At 37.9% G+C, this 18371-nt stretch overlaps 2 protein-coding genes across 4 annotated transcripts in view; both read right to left on the reverse strand.

Annotated features, from left to right (window-relative positions):
- The window catches only part of CPED1 (cadherin like and PC-esterase domain containing 1), a 261484-nt gene extending 253946 nt beyond the window's left edge, over nt 1–7538 (reverse strand). For 2 of the 3 annotated variants that reach the window (XR_006778640.2, XM_087860862.1), the window contains exon 1: nt 6347–7538. Coding sequence is in view for 2 of the 3 variants with exons in the window: in XM_087860862.1 (XP_087716988.1) it covers nt 6347–6595 (249 nt within the window). In the remaining variant the exon portion in view is untranslated. The remainder of the gene's footprint in view (nt 1–6346) is intronic. The other variant, XM_045792760.2, reaches the window with a different exon arrangement.
- Nucleotides 7539–13026: 5488 nt separating this feature from the next.
- ING3 (inhibitor of growth family member 3) overlaps nt 13027–18371 on the reverse strand; it is a 28632-nt gene continuing 23287 nt past the window's right edge. The window contains exons 11-12 of the mRNA XM_045792764.2: nt 18147–18185; nt 13027–16614 (exon numbers count right to left, since the gene is read on the reverse strand). Of these exons, the coding sequence (XP_045648720.1) occupies nt 16498–16614; nt 18147–18185 (156 nt within the window). The 3' untranslated portion in view covers nt 13027–16497. The remainder of the gene's footprint in view (nt 16615–18146; nt 18186–18371) is intronic.

Raw genomic sequence — 18371 nt, forward strand, 5'->3', positions numbered from 1 at the left:
AACAGACTGGGAAACAATATACAAGTTGAGTTGGGTTGAAACAAATGGTTCTGAATAAGGGTTGTGAACAAGGCAAGAATGTCGTGGACTTTATGAAACAGTATAAATATAGTTAGTACTGCTCAACTGTACACATTAAAATGATGAAGAGGGTGAATTTTATATTTTGTGTTTGTTATCACAATGAAAATTTTTAAAAAAGGGTAACAATTAAAAAGAGAAAAAGAGAAACCTGAAAAATGTTGTGGCATTTCTAATTTGGAGCTGGCCATGTGGATCAGTGACAGGCCTACAGATTTAGTAAGGAGTAAGACCAGGTGGATTAGGTGGGGGCAAGGTAGAGAGAAAGAGCAAGTAGTATCAAATAAATCTAAGGTTTAAAACCTATTCATTCAGGAGAATGTGGAATGGGGGAGTCCTAGTCACAGACACAGGGAGGTCAAGAGGAGTCATGGATTTGGGCATGAAAATTTTGAAAGAAAAACATTTGAGTTTTCATAATTCTTATCACCCCTCAATAAAAGATAGCAAGAAATTGGAGATTCACCTCTGGGGGTTCAAGAGTGAGATCCAAGCTAGAAATATACCTGGATAGGTTATCTGTACAGGTTGAAAATTAACAGTATGCGAAGTTGATATAATCACCAAGGGAAAGTATAAAACAAGACCACTGAATTTGGCAATGTCTACTTTTAGCATCAGAGGAAATGTACCCTGAAAGGAGACCACCAGTTATCCATAGAGATCAGAAAATAATACCATTGTGTCATAGAATTCAAAATTTCAGGAAAGAGTTGTTGACCAATAGTGTAAGATGCTTCAGAGAAGAAGGATGTGGATGAAAATAAATCATTTCATCTGATAGCCAAGGGCTCACTGAAGACAAGTTTTGGTAGAAAAGCCCAAATGTAAAGGAGAAGGGATGGGTAGAAGTGGCCAGTAAGTGGGTTTGGTGGATTCTAGGTACAAAGAAAGCTTATTGTTATCAGTTATAAGATGTTTACTGGCCAAAGGAATGGTCCAATGGAAAGGTCTGAAATAGCAATATTGTAACTAAGAGAGAGTAACTCTGGAACCAGTTCTGGTAAAGGTAGAAAGGAGGTGTTCAAGAACACAAGAGGAAAGTAAGATTTGGCAAAGCAGAGGCATTGGGAAACAGCCTTGCAACTGGATCCCCTACCTTCAATTCTATTCCTTCCAGTCCATTCTGCAAGATGTGTTCTGGAATGTTCTCTACAATGTAAATCTATTTATGCCACTTTTTGCTTACCACTCTTCAGGGGTTCCCTGTTGCCTTCAGGATAGAATCCTTATCATGTCCACATTTCCACATCTAGACCCTGCTGAATTTTCTACCTCATTTATTTGCCTTCCTGCTCTGCTCCCCCCAACACATTACACACACACACACACACACACACACGCACGCGCGCACATACACACATACCCCCACACTCTGAATCCTCCAAATCTATCAAGCCATTTAATTTCTTCTTTGTATATGTGACGTTTTCTGCTTGTAATACGTTTCTCTTTCCCCAATCTTTCTAACTACTGCTCATCTTTCAAAATGTTCTATTAAAGTTATGGATTTCCTAGCATTTTTTTAACTACCTATCTGTCTCACGGTGCCTTTTATTTCTGTGTCACCAGTGACTAGTACAGTGTCTGGCACAAACTGCTCAACAGATAGTCACTGAAGGAATGAAGAGAATGAAGGAATGCATGAACGAACTGAATTAGGAAGACAAAGGGTAAAGATGAAATGAGAATTTTTTTTCAGTTGGGAGGAGAGCTCTCCGTGAGATAATTACAAACATTTCACTTAAAGAGAGTGATGCCATTTCCCAAGAGTAAGAGCACATTTCAACATTTTCTGTGGCTTTTAGAAAGCAACATTATCATAACTACTGTATCAGACACCAGATCACCTTGCCTCACATACCCCTTCAGTGGACATTACTCACGCCATGACTGTGGTAAGCCATGGACACCATTTTTACCACCATGGCCACCACAGACCTGGGAGTTCCTATGTGCCATACTGATTGAGAAGGAGGAACCACCTTTGCCCTGACAGGACTGCACTCACTGAGGCCCTTGTTTCCCCAGTGGCCACCCTGAGCGTCCAGGTAACACTACGTGGAAGTAGCATGGGACAACTCTAACCAATGAAAGACAGAAGAAGGGAAAACCCAAGGGATAAATTGCTTGCCCTTCCTGCCCCTCCATCACAATGTCTGTTCTGAGAGCAGAATTTAATATAGCCTCTCTGGTTGTGTCTCCCATAAACACACCTATTTGTCTTTGCTCTCCCAATTCCTTTTTCCCCCCTACTCTTGCATCCCTGGGATTGCAGCATCCAATAAAGTGTTAGCATGTAAGTGCTTGCCTCAGGTTCTGTCTATAGAAAACCTGGGCAAAACAAGCAATTTTTAGAAATTTTCAAATGTTAAATATATTATGCATTATTGGAGACACAAAGTTAGAGCATTTTTGTATGAAAACATTCGATTATTTGCATTGGATTATGGTTGTATACTGGGAAGAGTTGTTGTAGAGAGTAATCTCAGAAGGAGACTGGAGAGTCCAGAAGAAATGGAGAGTGAATAGTCAAGCAACAAAGAACTACTAATTCTCCTTGTGGAGCATCAACAGGAGACAATCAGTAACACATGGCTATGGTGAGTATAAACATATTCTCCAAATAGTAAAGTTTCCATTAAAGGAACGTATACTAAAGATGTATAGTAAGCATATTTTCTTCCATTGTGTCTGTATATAATTTAATGTGCTTCCTATGTTGTGAAATATTAAAGTGTTAGCTTCCAGGAAAAAAATAAATCTACTGAGTGATCTACTTCAGTGAAGACAAATGAAATTGTCTTCAGCTTACACATTAAATTGAAATAATTTTAAGACATGGCAGATTATCAGCCAAAATTCAAACAACTAAGGTTGGGAGAAAACCCAGAAGAAATGACAAAAGTACAGCTGCTTAGTAAGGTCCTTTGGAAAGTTCAAATGGAAAAAAGAATTAAAATTTGGCCAGAAGAGGGAGAGTACTCCCTCGCTATGGAAAGTTGGCATATACAAGACCATGATCTCAATCTGTATTGAAAACAGTTTTAGACAGTGAACCAAGTCCCAGCTGTAAAGGTGTTAAGGGCACAGTCAGTCACCCACTTTAAATATCTGCTACTACAGAACCCTCTGTTGCTAGGCTGATAAAGTACAAAAGGTCTTCTCTTAGAAAGAATCGCAACCAAAGAGACTGGGAAATAGTTACTGCTTATTCACAAAGTACGAAAACTATGATTCGAGAAAGACTGTGAGTGTATTTTAGTTTCTGAATGTTTATCCCTGTAGACACTACAGCATTCATCGAAACTCTTTTCCAAATGTCCTCACATGGATTCTTTCATTAAGATTTTGTTTTCCTTTTTTGGATTTATAAATCCAACCCCAACTTATACTTCCTGGAGGAGCAATTAAAGTTTAAATGCATTTCTTTTTAAGCATTTTGTTTGTTTCTTAGTATTTCTTTAGGTCTGAATATCTGCAGGGGATCATGATTTTTCCCAGACAAGTGTGCACATGCATATACACAATATTTTGTGTGAAATGTCTGCGTTTGGTAGTCATCTTATAAATCCAAATACTTCCTGGAATCCATGAACCTTAGGTCAAAATCAGCTATTTTAAGTAACTTTAAATATCACTTTAAAATGAATGGATATTAGTAAGGGAAAGCCTTAGAAAAATGAACATTTTAGTTTGTAAATAAAAGTAATACCAAAACCTAAAATTTCTAGACAGAAACAATGCTTCTTCTATAAAAGGTATATTTTAGTCTTGAGGAAAATCTACACAAGCATCTCATCAGTGATTTTTTTTTAATGAACTTCATAAGGTAGCTCTTTTTGAGAAGGATCTATATATTGATCCCAGCGACATCTGTTTCTTCACTTTAGCTATCTTACAGAATATTTAATCTTTAAAACTGGATTATTATTTGATTCTCTTTTTTTTTTGGAACATGTGTTATAAGGAGAACTAAGTTATATCTGGTTTTAACTAACTGCCACATGATTCTTTCCTTTCTATCTATAATAAAAACTGGCTCTAAACCAATGGCTGACACAAGTTAGTTAAAAATAGAGATACATGGCAAATGTTTGGAAATTGACTTTTTATATCCATGGGCTTCTGAATTATAATTATGAATTTAGAATCTTGCTTATGATTAAAATATTTAAGACTGTGAATAATTTGGGGGGGAAATCATGTGATTGGCATTTTTTTGTGTGTGAAGAAAATTCTAGAGTGAATGTTTTACACAAGCAGCCAATAAGTTTCAGATGGTTTATAAGTAGCAGGAGATCCAAGGCTGAAATGGAATTTTCTGTGACAGCCTACTAATAACAGTTAACATATGCCTGTGTTACAGGCAAAAGCAGGAGTCACATAAAGTCAAGCATGGAGTAAGAAGAGCTGTAAGTTAATGAATAAAAACCTCTTTGTCCAAAATTCTTAGCACCAATTTTTGGTCTACATAAAGACCAAAACCATCTCAAAAAAAAAAAAAAAAAAAAAAAGGAGCAAAGCCATTTCAAATCTTTTTTAAAGAAACTGTACTTATTAATATTGGAAAAAAAAACAAGAAGTGACTTTCCAAGTCACAGGTGACAACCATTAGAAATCTGATGTATTCAAAAAATGTAAATAAAAATTAATCCTAGTATAAATGAAAAAATACAGATTCTTCAGTGATGTTAGAACATTTAATAACTGACTCACATTTGCAGTTGGAGTTTCATCTGGAAACATCTCTAGTTATATTATCTGTTATTCTTTGTCATGTTTCTTGACATTGTTGATAAACTAAGTCACTCAAATTTTTAAATTTTGTTTGTTCTAACCTATTATATTGTATTTCAATAAGTTCTTACAGTTGTGGTTTCACCAATTGTTATCAGAGCCTTGAACTTATTTTGATTTCAGCACCAGTGCTGTGGTAGGAACCAGTGGGTGTACCAAGTTATCCTGCTAGCCCTGTGGTCTGCCTACACTTCTCTGAGTGTCCGCCATCTTACCTGTGCAATGATGGCAAGCATGCCCACCTTACCTACCTCACAGGGTTATGAGTCTGAAAGGAAATACATACAGGAGTTCTTGAAACAAGATGGTAGTAGTACTGGAGGCGTTAGAATTTCAACAGGAAATTCCGCTCCAAACAATATACCACAATCGTAGGATCTACCTAAACCTACTGCAGATATAAGATAGTAATTACAGGTTCCTAAACTATCTTGCTATACCTCTTGCTGGAGCATAGAAATCAGTTGGCTTTGCTGCCATGAATTTTTGCATACGTGTTTTTCTTTTTCCTTTTTCTTTTTTAGGCTGGATTATTTTAAAGGTCATTATCTCACTGACAGGCATGTACAGAGTGGTATATTAAAATAGAAATCCTGGGGCGCCTGGGTGGCACAGTGGTTAAGCGTCTGCCTTCAGCTCAGGGCGTGATCCCGGTGTTCCGGGATCGAGCCCCACATCGGGCTCCTCTGCTATGAGCCTGCTTCTTCCTCTCCCACTTCCCCTGATTGTGTTCCCTCTCTCGCTGGCTGTCTCTCTGTCACATAAATAAATAAATAAAATCTTTAAAAAAAAAAAAATAGAAATCCTGTGGGGTTTTTTGTGTGTTTTGTGTTTTTTTCCAACATTTAACAACAATTAGTAAAATTAATTAGAATAGTGTAAGTATAGAATAATCAATATTTTCCAAATTCTATAAACAATAAAATGCAGGGTGTCAATTCATTTGAGGAACCATATTATACTATTCCTTTAAATGGTTCAGAAATAACTATGTTGCTTTAGAAATCTGCTCACCAATGAAAAATCAATTTAATCAATTATAAAATGGCACTCTGGAATATCTTTGAGTATGGAACGGTCTGGGCACCGTTTAAGAAACACTTGAAGAAACACTCAATGTTGATCAAATTTTATGAAACTTTGATTTATGTTCCTGAACTGTAAATCTTCAGATCTCTCAGACTCCTAATACTTTAGAAAGAATTCACATCACTCCCACCAACTCCAAACTGTCTGTTTCATTCAGCTGAAAGGAAGTGAAATTCTAAGAGAAGAAATAATGGCCAGGACTTTCTGGAAGTAAATATAAGAAGCCCAAGTTAACATGTGTCTCCCTGTCATAAGGTCACTCTCTGGGCCGTTGTACACTCTGGATCCCTTTCAGACTTCATGGAAGTTAATTTTAGTTTTACAGAAAGGACAGAGAGAGGCAGGGTGCTATCTTTACCGAAAACGTCAAGGTTACCTTTCTGATTTCCTGCGCATTACCGGAGAGAAGGAAGCACTGTTTGTCCGGGGAGAATCCCTTCTTGCATCTGCTAGCCTGGGTTTCGGGAGGTGTGTTCGGGGCAGCCCCAGGGACAGTGGCTGTGAGCTTCCTCGTCCCTCGCAGTGTCAGGGTCTGGTAGAAGAGACAGATTGCCACCACCAAGCCCACCAAGAAGGGCCGGGGACAAAATCGCCGACGACAAGGGAATACTGGACGACAGACCATGACCAGTTCAGCTTCACTTGGCCCCTGTCCACGTTGCCGGAAAAGTCATAGCAGCTATTTTTTGTCAGCATGAAAAATAGAGATCAATCTTCTTTTTCCACAATTGAAATCAAGATCGCTCCATCCCCGCTGAAGAACTTTCCGAAGGGTTCGTGCCAAAGAATCATAGGTCCCAAAAATCTGAGGCGGTTAATAAGATCCCTTCCATGGATGACAGTGAAACGTGGCTGGCCTGGGTTTAAAAAAAAAAAAAAAAAAGACATCCAAATAATAGTAGTTGTAACTAATAACCTGAGTGTACCCCAGGCTGCCAGACTGTTGCTTCCGGTAATGCCTTATTTCCACGACATCCTTAAACTCACAGCCAAGACTTCACAGGGAAAAGAAGGAAAGAAAAAGAAAAACAACCCAAAGTAAATCTGGAAGCTGGAAGCAGCACTGAAGAGCGCAACAGGTTAAAACCAAACGTGCCTGTTGCTCCGCGGGATGCAGGCCAGCTTGCCTCAGCGGTTCCTCATTTCTCCTCCGGGTTTAGCGCAGTCCTGCTTCCAGCCTTTCGCGTCCCTTCGCTGCTTCCCTTCCTTGAGATTTAAATTGCACTGTCCCACAAGCATTCAGGGCTTTTAACATAAAAAGGGAATCCCCGGTGTGAATGGACGTGGTGACTGTCAGGGTTCTGCTTGTATTTGTTTCATTCCGCTCCAAGTTCAAAGTTCTATGTACTTACTCGGTTTTCATCCTTTTAGCCAGACAAAAAGTTTCCATGATCCCCTAATGGACTGCTGACCGAAAGCACTCGGAAGGAAACACCCAGTCGTGTGACTCCAATTCATCTCCCACACGCGGCCGCCCGGCCGCAGACACACCGCCCCCCGCGCGCCGCGGCAGTTGCGGCGGGGAGCTGGGCCCGGGGACCGCGGCCGCACGGGCCGGCGGGTGGGGTGAGGGGGGCGGAGCTACGGCCGGAGGCGCGGGCGCCCCGGGGCCGCGGCTGCGCACGGTCAGCTCCCCCGCTGAGACACGGTGGGCTTCCCCAGCCTGGGAACCGCGCCTCTCGCTGCCCAGGAAATTTGCCTCCCTTCCCCGGAGCTGCAGAATTTTAAATACACATTTGATGTCTGACGCCCCGTGTCATCTCTTTTCCTTAAAACTGCATTGCAAAAACAAATAGCCCTTCCTCAAATGATGGCAAAGGTCGAGGATGAGACGAAAGTAAACTCCGTGCATGAATTGGATCTTTACTCTCACTCTTATGGGGGATAAAATGGACCCGAGTACTGTCTGGTCCGCAGAACTTGAAAGCTTGAGTGCGTACCAGGATAACTGGAAGTTGTCTTTCTGCTTTGGTATCGAACTCCTATCACTTAACTGCTCCTTTCCTGGGCTAATGACTATGTCTTTCAAAGGCTAATCGCCTGATACTTTGCTCCCATAGTAAGTGGACAGTAGCAGATAATTTTGCTCTGCAGAAAGGGATACACGGCAGGCTTTGTCCACAATTAACTCAACCTAACGCTATACACACCGCCACAAGCACGCTCCTAGTAGGGCAATTCTGCAAATTGCATCTACTTTTGCTGAGTCAGCTGACGGAAAGCCAAGGAGAAACGCAATCTGTCCAGCGCCTGTTGCTCACCTCTTCCGGCGCTTGCTTTGCGAACTCTGGATACCCAGGACTGGCTTATAATCATAGCAGACATTCTTCAAAAGCTCTGAACCTAAGTAGGGTTTGTAACCTGTTTCTAACGTAAACTCTTTCTTGTGGGCTGAGGTTCTTCTGTGAGCCCACACCCCTGAAATTATCCCTTCCTTCTGTCGTGCTCCAGTCACTTATATTTTGTGAGACGGAGCGCCCCCTGGGGGTACCCTGCTGTTACAGATCCAGAGAAATGGGCATCTATGGTTCCTTACTTGAAAGAAACTACTTCAACACCTTTATAAAACAGATTAATGAAAGGCTTACCGAATAAGTAGTCACTCTAAAGCTAGATTTATCCCAATTCTTGCATATATCCCCTCAAGTGTGTTTAATATTATTTGATTATAGGTTTAGAGTCCTCAACCGCATGACAAATAAGGAAATATTAAAAAAAAATGAAGTGACACTTGACTTAGAAGCCAAGAGAGTTTTAAGAGAAATGGCTGAACAATAATGTTGGAAGGTATAGTTTTAGTGGATGCAATGTGATTTGAGAGATACTAAGAATTATGAGATCTTTAAATTGCAAGTGTTCCTATGTTGATGAGATTGAGTGAGATTAAGTTCTTTACTAGGAGAAAAGGAATGGACATGCCTTTCTATTAAGGCAAAAAGGGTGAAAAACAGAGTTTGAGAAATCTGAAGTGTCATTTTTATGCATCATTAAATTTTTGAGTACAAGATACAAAAGAAAGCATAAATCAAGAAGCTAAAATCATAACACCTTTGGGCTGGGAAAAGCGAAAGACAACAGCACAGACAATTTTATAGCTAGACTTCAAATAACAGGAATCAGAAAGAAAGTGAAAAGATAATGTTCTAGAAATGATACTGGTGGCTTGAAAAACCCAGTTCCCTAAACCAAGTCTGAGGGTGTGGCAGAGGATGGAAAGAAAGAAAGGAAGAAAGGAAGGAAGGAAGGAAAGAAAAAGAAAGAGAGAAGGAAAGAAAGAAAGAAGAAAGAAGAGAGGGAGGGAGGAAGGAAGGAGGGAGAAAGGATATCTGCAGAAGTGAGAAGAGGGAGAGTGGAAAGGTGGAAGGAAAAGGTGGAAAAGAAGATGCCGCAGGAATTAACACCAAATAGCCCAACGGGGTCACAGACAACATCAGATATTAGAGTTAACCCAGTCTGGGTAGTAGCATGGTGGTGCGTCTTAAGTGTCTTTAGACAAGTGATTTGTGATATGAGGATACTTACACCTTCTTTGAAGTGTTGTTGGCATGCCAGATGATATAATGTACGGAGAGCAACTAAGCATTCTGTGTACATGTGTTGGAAGAATGCATGCCGAATGCATGTCTGTTATGTTTTGGATGCTGAGGCCAAGCTCAGTCTGGAGTAGTGTCAGACACACAAACAGATAATTATCAAATAATGGACCTCTTGGCACCCAGAAGCCCCCAAAGCAAACACAAGCACTTAGTATGTTCCCTTTCCTCTATTCTGTGAGATGGAGTTTGGTGGCAGATGCTGGTTTGGGAGAATGAGAGCAAGAGTGGGATGAGCGTGAGCAGTGGGTGGAGACAACAAATAGTGGGTATTCATGGCCCAGTTGTGATGGAAGGCTAAGTAGGAGCGTGTGTTAGAGTCCGAAGGCGTCAGAACAGGGAACAATGCAGACAGAGTAAGCTGCTTCAGTGAGGGGAGTGGGAGGGTGACATGCTGTAGGACTACGCACCTATGGGTCCTGGCAGTGTTTCAGACCGAGTGCTTTTGTGTGTGTAATTTCATAAAGTACCCTTCTGTCCAGTCATGTCAGTATTCTAGGGCCTGCATTTAAGCAGCATCAACCTAGGACAATAGAGTGACAGGCCTTTTAGAGTTCTATCATTTCAAGGGTGGACAAAACAGAACAATCTTCCTCCTCAAACCTCTCCAACACAAAATATACTCTTCCATCACATGTATGTTCCATTTTGGGTTTTGGGATGGAGTGCAGGGTAAAGGGAGAGGGTGAATTTAGTGATTGTTAAAGAAGGTATTTTTAAAATGTATTTTAGTATTCACACTAGACTCTAGTTTCTACATGAATCAGCAGTCCAGATAAACCAAATCCTCTAAACTAGATGCTTTTCATTTTAAATTGTCCAGCATTTCTGAGCATGCAAATCACCGGGAGATTCCATAGGACAACACTCGGTGCTCCCTTTTTAAAATGGGACATATGTCTCCAGCTCTCCATAGTTCTCAGCTGGTTGCTTTACTTATTTTTCACAACTTTCTTTCTGTATAAGCACTTTGAATTTGCATGCACTAGAACCAAGATGACTTTTATCATATTCTTTACTGTATTTCAGTGACTAGTGTCCTTGTATATTTTTACAGTATGAATGGCTTTGTAACAAACTATTTCACTCATCACCATATCCTTACAGCATCTAGTAGTGTCTCCTGGCAAGTGATTTAAAAATTCCTATTTGTGGAGGTTTATACATAATAGATTTAAATATTTTCCATACTATTTCCATTTTTCCCACAGGAAATATTTCACATCTTAGTAACATGCAACCCAGCAGGGGCACTTTTGTCCCCCAGGAGACATGCGGCAATGTCTAAAGACATACTTAGTTGTCACAACTTGCGGGCTCAGGGGGATGCTACTGATATCTCGTATGCAGATGCCAGTGTTGCTGCTAAACATCCCACGAGGCACAGGGCAGCCTTCCACAGCAAAGCATTATCTGGGACAAAATGTCAATAGCCCTGACGTTGGAAAACTGAAATTTAATCAAAGAATAGTTACTGCATAATTTTATATGTGGCTGCCTGATTGTCTGTTACGTAAGTTAGAATAGTGTGTACCTGTGCAGCTTGTGGCAATGACATTGGGATTTTAACCACTTCCTGAATGTGTAATTATACCACTCCTTCAGATAAATGCAACTTTGCCCATATAATTTCCTTTAAGCCTCTCAGATTTGCTTTTAAGATTTGCATCCTCTAAAAGACTATATATTCATATATGGAGATATATGTATACACACATATATATATACCCATATTAATGCACACATTCTACAGGAAGGAGGGAAGGAAGGAAGACAGGAAGGGAGGGAAGAGAAAAAGAAAGAGAGGGAGGGAGGGAAGGAGGGAGAGAGAGGGAGGGAAGGAAGGAGAGAAAAGAAAAGAAAGAAAAGAGAAAAGAAAAGGATCACTTCAATCAGTGAGTACACAGGTGGACTGGCAAACATTTAATCCGATGAATTACACTATTTGTTTTACTTGTTTTAGAGCACAAATTTACACCTTGGCATGGAGCCAGAATTCCTGTTTTTATCTATCATTCTATATAACATGAACAAATTTAGCTTTCATTAGTTATAACATAGTATCAAATTATGTCCTTTTATTAAATTAGAAATCTCATATCTTCTCTGTAAACCTGCAATATAATATTCCACAGAAACTATAATACATTCAAAACGTTGTCGCAAGATAGTCACATAATTTAGTTTCATTCTTTTTGTAAATGTAATTACAATTCAGTCATCCATTCTTATTTTCAGAAAGTGAAGGGTATTTTGAAATTTTTACAGCATCAAATCTACTACCTAAAAGACTGATGTTGTTTGACAGGGGATGGAGAAGGGAGGTTTTATCTTATCACTCCAATGAAGGCTGGTAATCGTTTAGCTAATCTGGGTGAATAAGAAAGACACATTCTTTGATACAGTATAGCTCTTTGGTCACATATATACCACTTAAATTCAAAAGATTACTTCTATATCTTAACCATATGCTAATACGTAAGCTTATTTTTTTTGTTTTCAACAGATAATTGGACTCTTTTTGAAATATTTATAAATGACAAGCGCTGGTAAAGTGAAAACATCTTTTGGCACATTTGCAAAACCCATTCAAGAAAATAGTCATTTGTCATATTAAAGATAAATACGTAAGTGCTTCAAGGATATAAACATAAATTTTTAAAAGTTCTAATGAGAAATACTAGAGAGAGGTCATACTAAAACTTTCTGCTAGCTAGTTTTAATATTAGTTATTAGTAAAATTAGTAACATATTAGCAAAATTCTTAACAACTAACTCATATTTATACTCAGGGTTATTCAGAAATATTTCTGGCTGGTGTCCTGTATTATATTTAACCTAGGCAGCTTTTTAAAGTAACTTAGTACCTATTACAGTTGTTCTTATTTTAATGTATTAGCATGGCGGGTCCCTCTGCTGGATTAGATTCTACAATGCAAAAAAAATTCAAATATGACCACTGTTTTTCCTTACGACTGAGGTTAAACTTGTGAATGTTTTAAACTAGTTCACTGTTAAAGACTAAGTTATAGGACTTTCCTAAGAACAACTATTCTTATTCATTAACATAGGTAAGCAGAAATGGGGAATGGGGGTAAGCAACACATACACAAGCATATACATTCCCTACCCTCATTTCCCACATTGGCTCCTGAGTTTTTAATAAGCAGGCGAGAAATGAATGATTACAATATTCTTTTATGGTCTCTCCTGCCAGTAGGAAAGAAAGTAAAAGGTGGCTCTGGATTAACCAAAAACTGGATTATATGACCCCGAAGAATTTATTAAGAAATTGTTAATTTTTTTTCAAATAAACATTTTAATAATGCTAATAATTTATTAAATACTGACTTATAAAGTATATATACTTACTACTTTAAAATGGAAATGGCCAGAAAGGGGTATGCCTCTTCTTTATGTCAAATTTCAATCAAAAAACAAAACAAAACAATTCTGAAGTCAGTTCATGTTTATATCACTTTAAACTTTATTTCTCTGTAGCAGAATCAAATCATGAATATTACGATCCTGGGTCAGAAATTACAGTCTGGGTAATGTAGATTTTATCATCTAAATAAGGAAAGCAAAAAATTCTTCACTAGCGATTCTAATTTGTAGTTTCGAAAACTAGGAGAAAAGATTCACCTTAAATTTAGAATTTCTTTTTAGCAATTTCCAAGTTATAGACTAGTTGTGTCATCCCTACATTAAAATAAGAAAAGTGCTATAGTTTCATTAAACTGTAAAAATAATCAGAATGTATTTAGCCAACACTATGTAAATGCCACCACTATTCTCCTTGACAAGTAATTCTATGACACAGTATAAAATGCTCGTGTTTCGACTCTTGCTCAGTTTTCTGGCTTTATTCGCTAAGCTTCTGTCTCCCTACTGGACGTCTGCTCATTCCAGAGTATTTGTAGGTTACCAGAGTGTACGTGGCTCTTGAACAGTCTCTTGCCTTGAAAAACCTTCCCTACTTCGTGTGTCTTTAGGAATCAGTTCGAAGGAAACCTCTTCTGTGAAGTCTCCCAGTGTCCTCACAGTGCTTTCTGTATCTGCCTATCACAGCACCCATCCAAGTACCGCAATTACTTAACACGCTTGTCCTTCCCACACCCACATCCAAATTTACCTTCCTCTGCGTGTTCTCAACATCTGGGTACTCAATGTTCATAAAATTATAAAAATAAATGCTTCTGATGGTATTCGTTTTCTCTTAAAACCCATCCGTTAAAGATTTCTTTTAAAAATGTGAGTTGAAGGAAAACACTGCAATGTCTACACAGAATATTTCATCTCTCACAACCCAAGTGTATCAGACATTTGTTTTTCTAAGATTAATATAATTAATTAGATCAACAAGCCCATTTCTGAGATCGAAAGACAAAGAGCACTAACACTGCACAAACCAAATACAGTTAAAATCTGAAGTATGTGGAAACTGCTCTAAAGGAGAAAAGAGCAAAAAAACGAACTGCCCTTAAAAAGAATGACTGTATGTTTCTCAAAATACTCAGCTTCATTTAGGCATTTAATTAAGCCATTTATTGCTTCAAATGTGTCACCATGAACATTTTAACGTACACTCCACAGCAGTAAGGCCTCAATTTTCACCACCTATAAATTGTGAACCCACATTTGGACTTTTTTTGTGTCATCAATTGTTATACAAGTTTTACAGAACAAAGATTTTCAATCTGTATTTTGTAATAGCAAAAATGTTTACCCCACCCCTTGGTGCAAATGTCTCAAAGAATATTAATAGTTGGCCACATTTTTTTTTTTTTTTGAGGAGGTAGTTCCATTTTTGGCCCGTTTATATATATATATATATGTAATATCTCAGATACTAGCAAGTTCCACCAATTACTAAATAAGTGAACAAAATTTTAGTTTGCTTCTTTAGAGAGGCCTCATAAAATAGTCAATGTTTGAGGTTAAATTTTGTCAAAATGTTTTCTATGTGGTTTGGTAAGCAGTGGAATTCACACACGGAAAGGGGCTGTAGTGGTGGGAAACAGGGATGTTCTTGACTCAGACAAGGAACTTTCTCTTAAAATAAGGCTGTACATAAGGCTTTTTCCTTTGACCAATTCCTAGAAAATGAATGAATTTGGAAAAGTCATTACATATAATTAGAAGATTAAACAATACCACAGAGCATCTCCAGGCAACATGCTAATAAGCTAATTGAATGCTACGTTATATATTATTTCTTAAAGGTTTATAAAATCTCCATGAAAATACTGAGTGTTATGGAATCATGATACTCATGATATTGTGAAATCGTGAATGCCCACAAACGAACCAACTTTGTTTTATGGGCTGTCCAGCTATAAAATCAGTCCGCGACAGCTCAGAATTGAGGATTCGTGAAGCTAAGAGACCTCTGAAATCCCCCATCTACTCCGTACCCTCTGGGTAGCATTGCATAGATGTTATAGTCTTCTGAATAAGTTCTGAGAGGCTCATAAGTGGTTTTGATTAAAGCAGAAATCTAATGGACCCAGTAAGTTTCAACATAAAAGAAATGATATAATAAGTATTTCTAAAGTTTTAAGGATTTTTCTACCAACCTGACTTGATAGTATAAATAAAACCTCCACTATGCAAAATTTATAACTTAAATAGCACCTATAGAATAAAACCTTAGGAGTGCTTTACAGACATACTGCAGCCAGCATCACCCTGGTTTAGTAAGGCCCAGAGTGATTCAAAATTTGAATTAACTGTCATACCAGTATGTGGTAGTATCGAAAATAGAACTGAATTTTAAGCTCCAATCTAGGAGTTCTCTTTACTTCAATTGGCCACACTGCCTCAAGTCAAAACATCTATTACCATTATTTTCATTTTATCTACCGTAATTAGACTTCTTTCATGTCTCTTAGACTAAAGGAAAAGCCAGAGAGATGTTCTAGAAAAATACATTTGCATTTCAAATTTACATTAAAAATGTCTTTCCCTTTTCACGTCACGAATTCCAAGCACTGTTAAAGAAATCACAGATTACACAGCATTCTGTGTCCTGGGCCTCTGTCCTTTTTAGATTATGAAAACTGGAAGTTAATTGGAATTAAGAAATTTTCCTTATTAAGTGTGTAAAGTATAAATACAAGTAATTTTTTAAAAACTTTATTTTAACACCTAATACAATTCCAATTTTAAGGATTACTTGCACAAAAAAATAAACACATTTGGTATAAAAATGTATCACTTTAACACCCTTTCCCCTTCACCCCTCCCCCTCCCCCCACCCATGAACTGCACTCTATCTGGATGCAGAAACATATAAAGACTAATGGCACAGATTCGTTTTTACCTACAGGAGTTTCTGTTTATGTACCCAGGTACTCTAGAGGACACCAGCCCACTTTATCACATGAACCATTTCCTTCAGCCTGCTGAATTTAGTTTCACAAAGAAACAAAGCTTATTATAAAGGCATTTGAAAAACCATTATCTTAAATTCTTTTTAGAAGCACTGACTTTTTTTTTTGCAACCATTTATATACAGTGTTACATAACAGCTCTGGAGTACAGTACATGCAGCAGAACATACCTGTTGAATATAAAATACTTTTCTTAAAATCTTCATCGTTGGAATTCTCTGAAGTCTAAATTATAGAATGCCCATTACTTTGAGAAAATGGTTGAGGAGTACAAATGTCTGCATATGTTGGCCACTGAAATAATCCAAGGCTAACTGGAATAATATTCATAGCACACCAGGAGTGCATAAATAATTTACTTACATTATTAAAATACAACCCATAAAATTCAAGTTCAAGATCTTACAGGATTGTCTATGTAAATCCTTGAAGTGGTTGCCTGGAAATGCATTGTGTCTTCTTTCTCTTTTCTTCTTTTTTCAAGTCCTATATAAAATGTTTAGTTGAAGTTTTTTCTTCGTCAAATGAAACGGCCACCTTTATTTGTGCCGACTGCCTCTTCTCTTCATTGCAGCAGTGCACTGTGGACAGTACCATTTTCCTTTTGGTGCTTCTGTCAACCCAACACATCCATAATGGAACCATTCTATTGGGCACTGGAAAGCAAAACGGCAGAGAAATAGTTTTTAATACCTCCCAAGATTACAGAGTATAATATGCCCACTAGACTGAATATTAATAATAAGCTTCATGGAAACAGAACTTTTAGATCTAGAAGCTGATTTATAGATCACTGAATCCAACTACAGGTTTCAGAGATAAGGAAGTGGAGGCACAGAGAAAGTACACATCTCTGCATCTAATTCTATGATTCCAAGCAATGAGCAAAAAGTCACTAATTCTCGTTAAGCTGGAGAGTAAGTTGATACCAACTTTCAAGGACAAGAAGTGAGATGGGTCTCTCACAAAGAAGGTTAAATACATTTTACAGATTTTATTTAATATTCAACCTTATTCACTCCCTTGTAAAGTAGAATAAGCTAGTTGCAATGAAAAACATAAAGGGGTGACCTGGATCTCCTCTCTGCGTAGATCTAGTCCTAGATATGCAGAGAAAAGGGATCCTACTCTGTAACATATTAAGCAGTTCTACACTTCCACAGAAAATCTTAGCACTCAGAAGAGCACAAGTGGGAATGAGAGGGCTCAGAGAGTATGATGGGATATTCACAGAAATGCATCATTTTCATGAACTGCCTCAGGAGGTTACAATGGTGTTCTCGGAACAGTGGGGCAGTACTATACAAAAATCACAAACAACCCACAAGTGATTCTAAAGGGGGAAGTGGAAGGACAGTCTTTCTCTATCTATGTGAACATGTTGTTGAGACCCTGCCAGGTTAGGAGAGCACAAACTTTAATGTACCAAGCCAACTCGGCTCAATCTTCAGATTATTTTTAAAAATTTTAAACTGCTATTATTAACCTTAGGATTCTGACATTATAGATTCTTACTTCTTTAGAATTCAGGGTTGTTAGTCCTCTGTAGGAAAAGGGGGCTGGAAGTTTGAAAAAGTGAGGAGGGAGTGAAATTACTAGAAAAAATATTCTCAGCATCCAATAAAAATATATCTCTAACCAAAATTAAGCTTCCTAAAAAAAAAAAAAAAAAAAAAGGGAATTCTTTTCTTTCAAATCTCCTTTACTTTCCATGTCAGAAGTGGCTCTTACCAGCTGACAGCTGCAGAGCACAATAGGAAACAGTACATTGATAGGAGGAAAATAACCTCACATCATACACCCCACTCCCGCTAGCGGCAGGCTTCCTGACAGAATGTACTGTTTTAAAACACCAATTTTTCATCGTGATAAGTGAATTGGATTCTAGTAAACACAGTATTATTTAGCAAAGGAAGTAGAGGATGTTTCTAATTTTCCTACAACAAAATTTTGAGATTTATAATCTGCACATGAAACTATAAAACTAGCTTTAAGAGAGTTAAATTGGGAACACGTGAAGGGACATGACCCTATTTTGGAGAGAAATATTCTAGCATTAATATAATGTAATTAACATAACTGCAGACCTGTTTTCTTAGACTGAGAGACACCGTAAATAAGAAAAATGTTCAAGTGGTAATAATCTGTGATTTTTTTTCATTCCTAAATAGAAAAATTTAATACTTACATCTTGGTTATCACAGCCCACCATCTCGCCATAGGATACCTAGTTAAAATAAAAGTAAATATTTTTTATTATGACTATACGATAAGCATCTAAATCCAACTTGTTGATGATACTGTTAGAAAACAGAGGGGAATACACAACTGCATTAAGAAACAGGGTATATAGTTTTTTAATAAAAAAGATTTTATAAAGACTCATAGCTTTTTACTAAAAGATATTTTTGGG

This window comes from Ursus americanus, chromosome 3 (assembly GCF_024610735.1).
Source record: "Ursus americanus isolate L20-20 chromosome 3, mUrsAme1.1.p, whole genome shotgun sequence".
NCBI lineage: Eukaryota > Metazoa > Chordata > Mammalia > Carnivora > Ursidae > Ursus > Ursus americanus.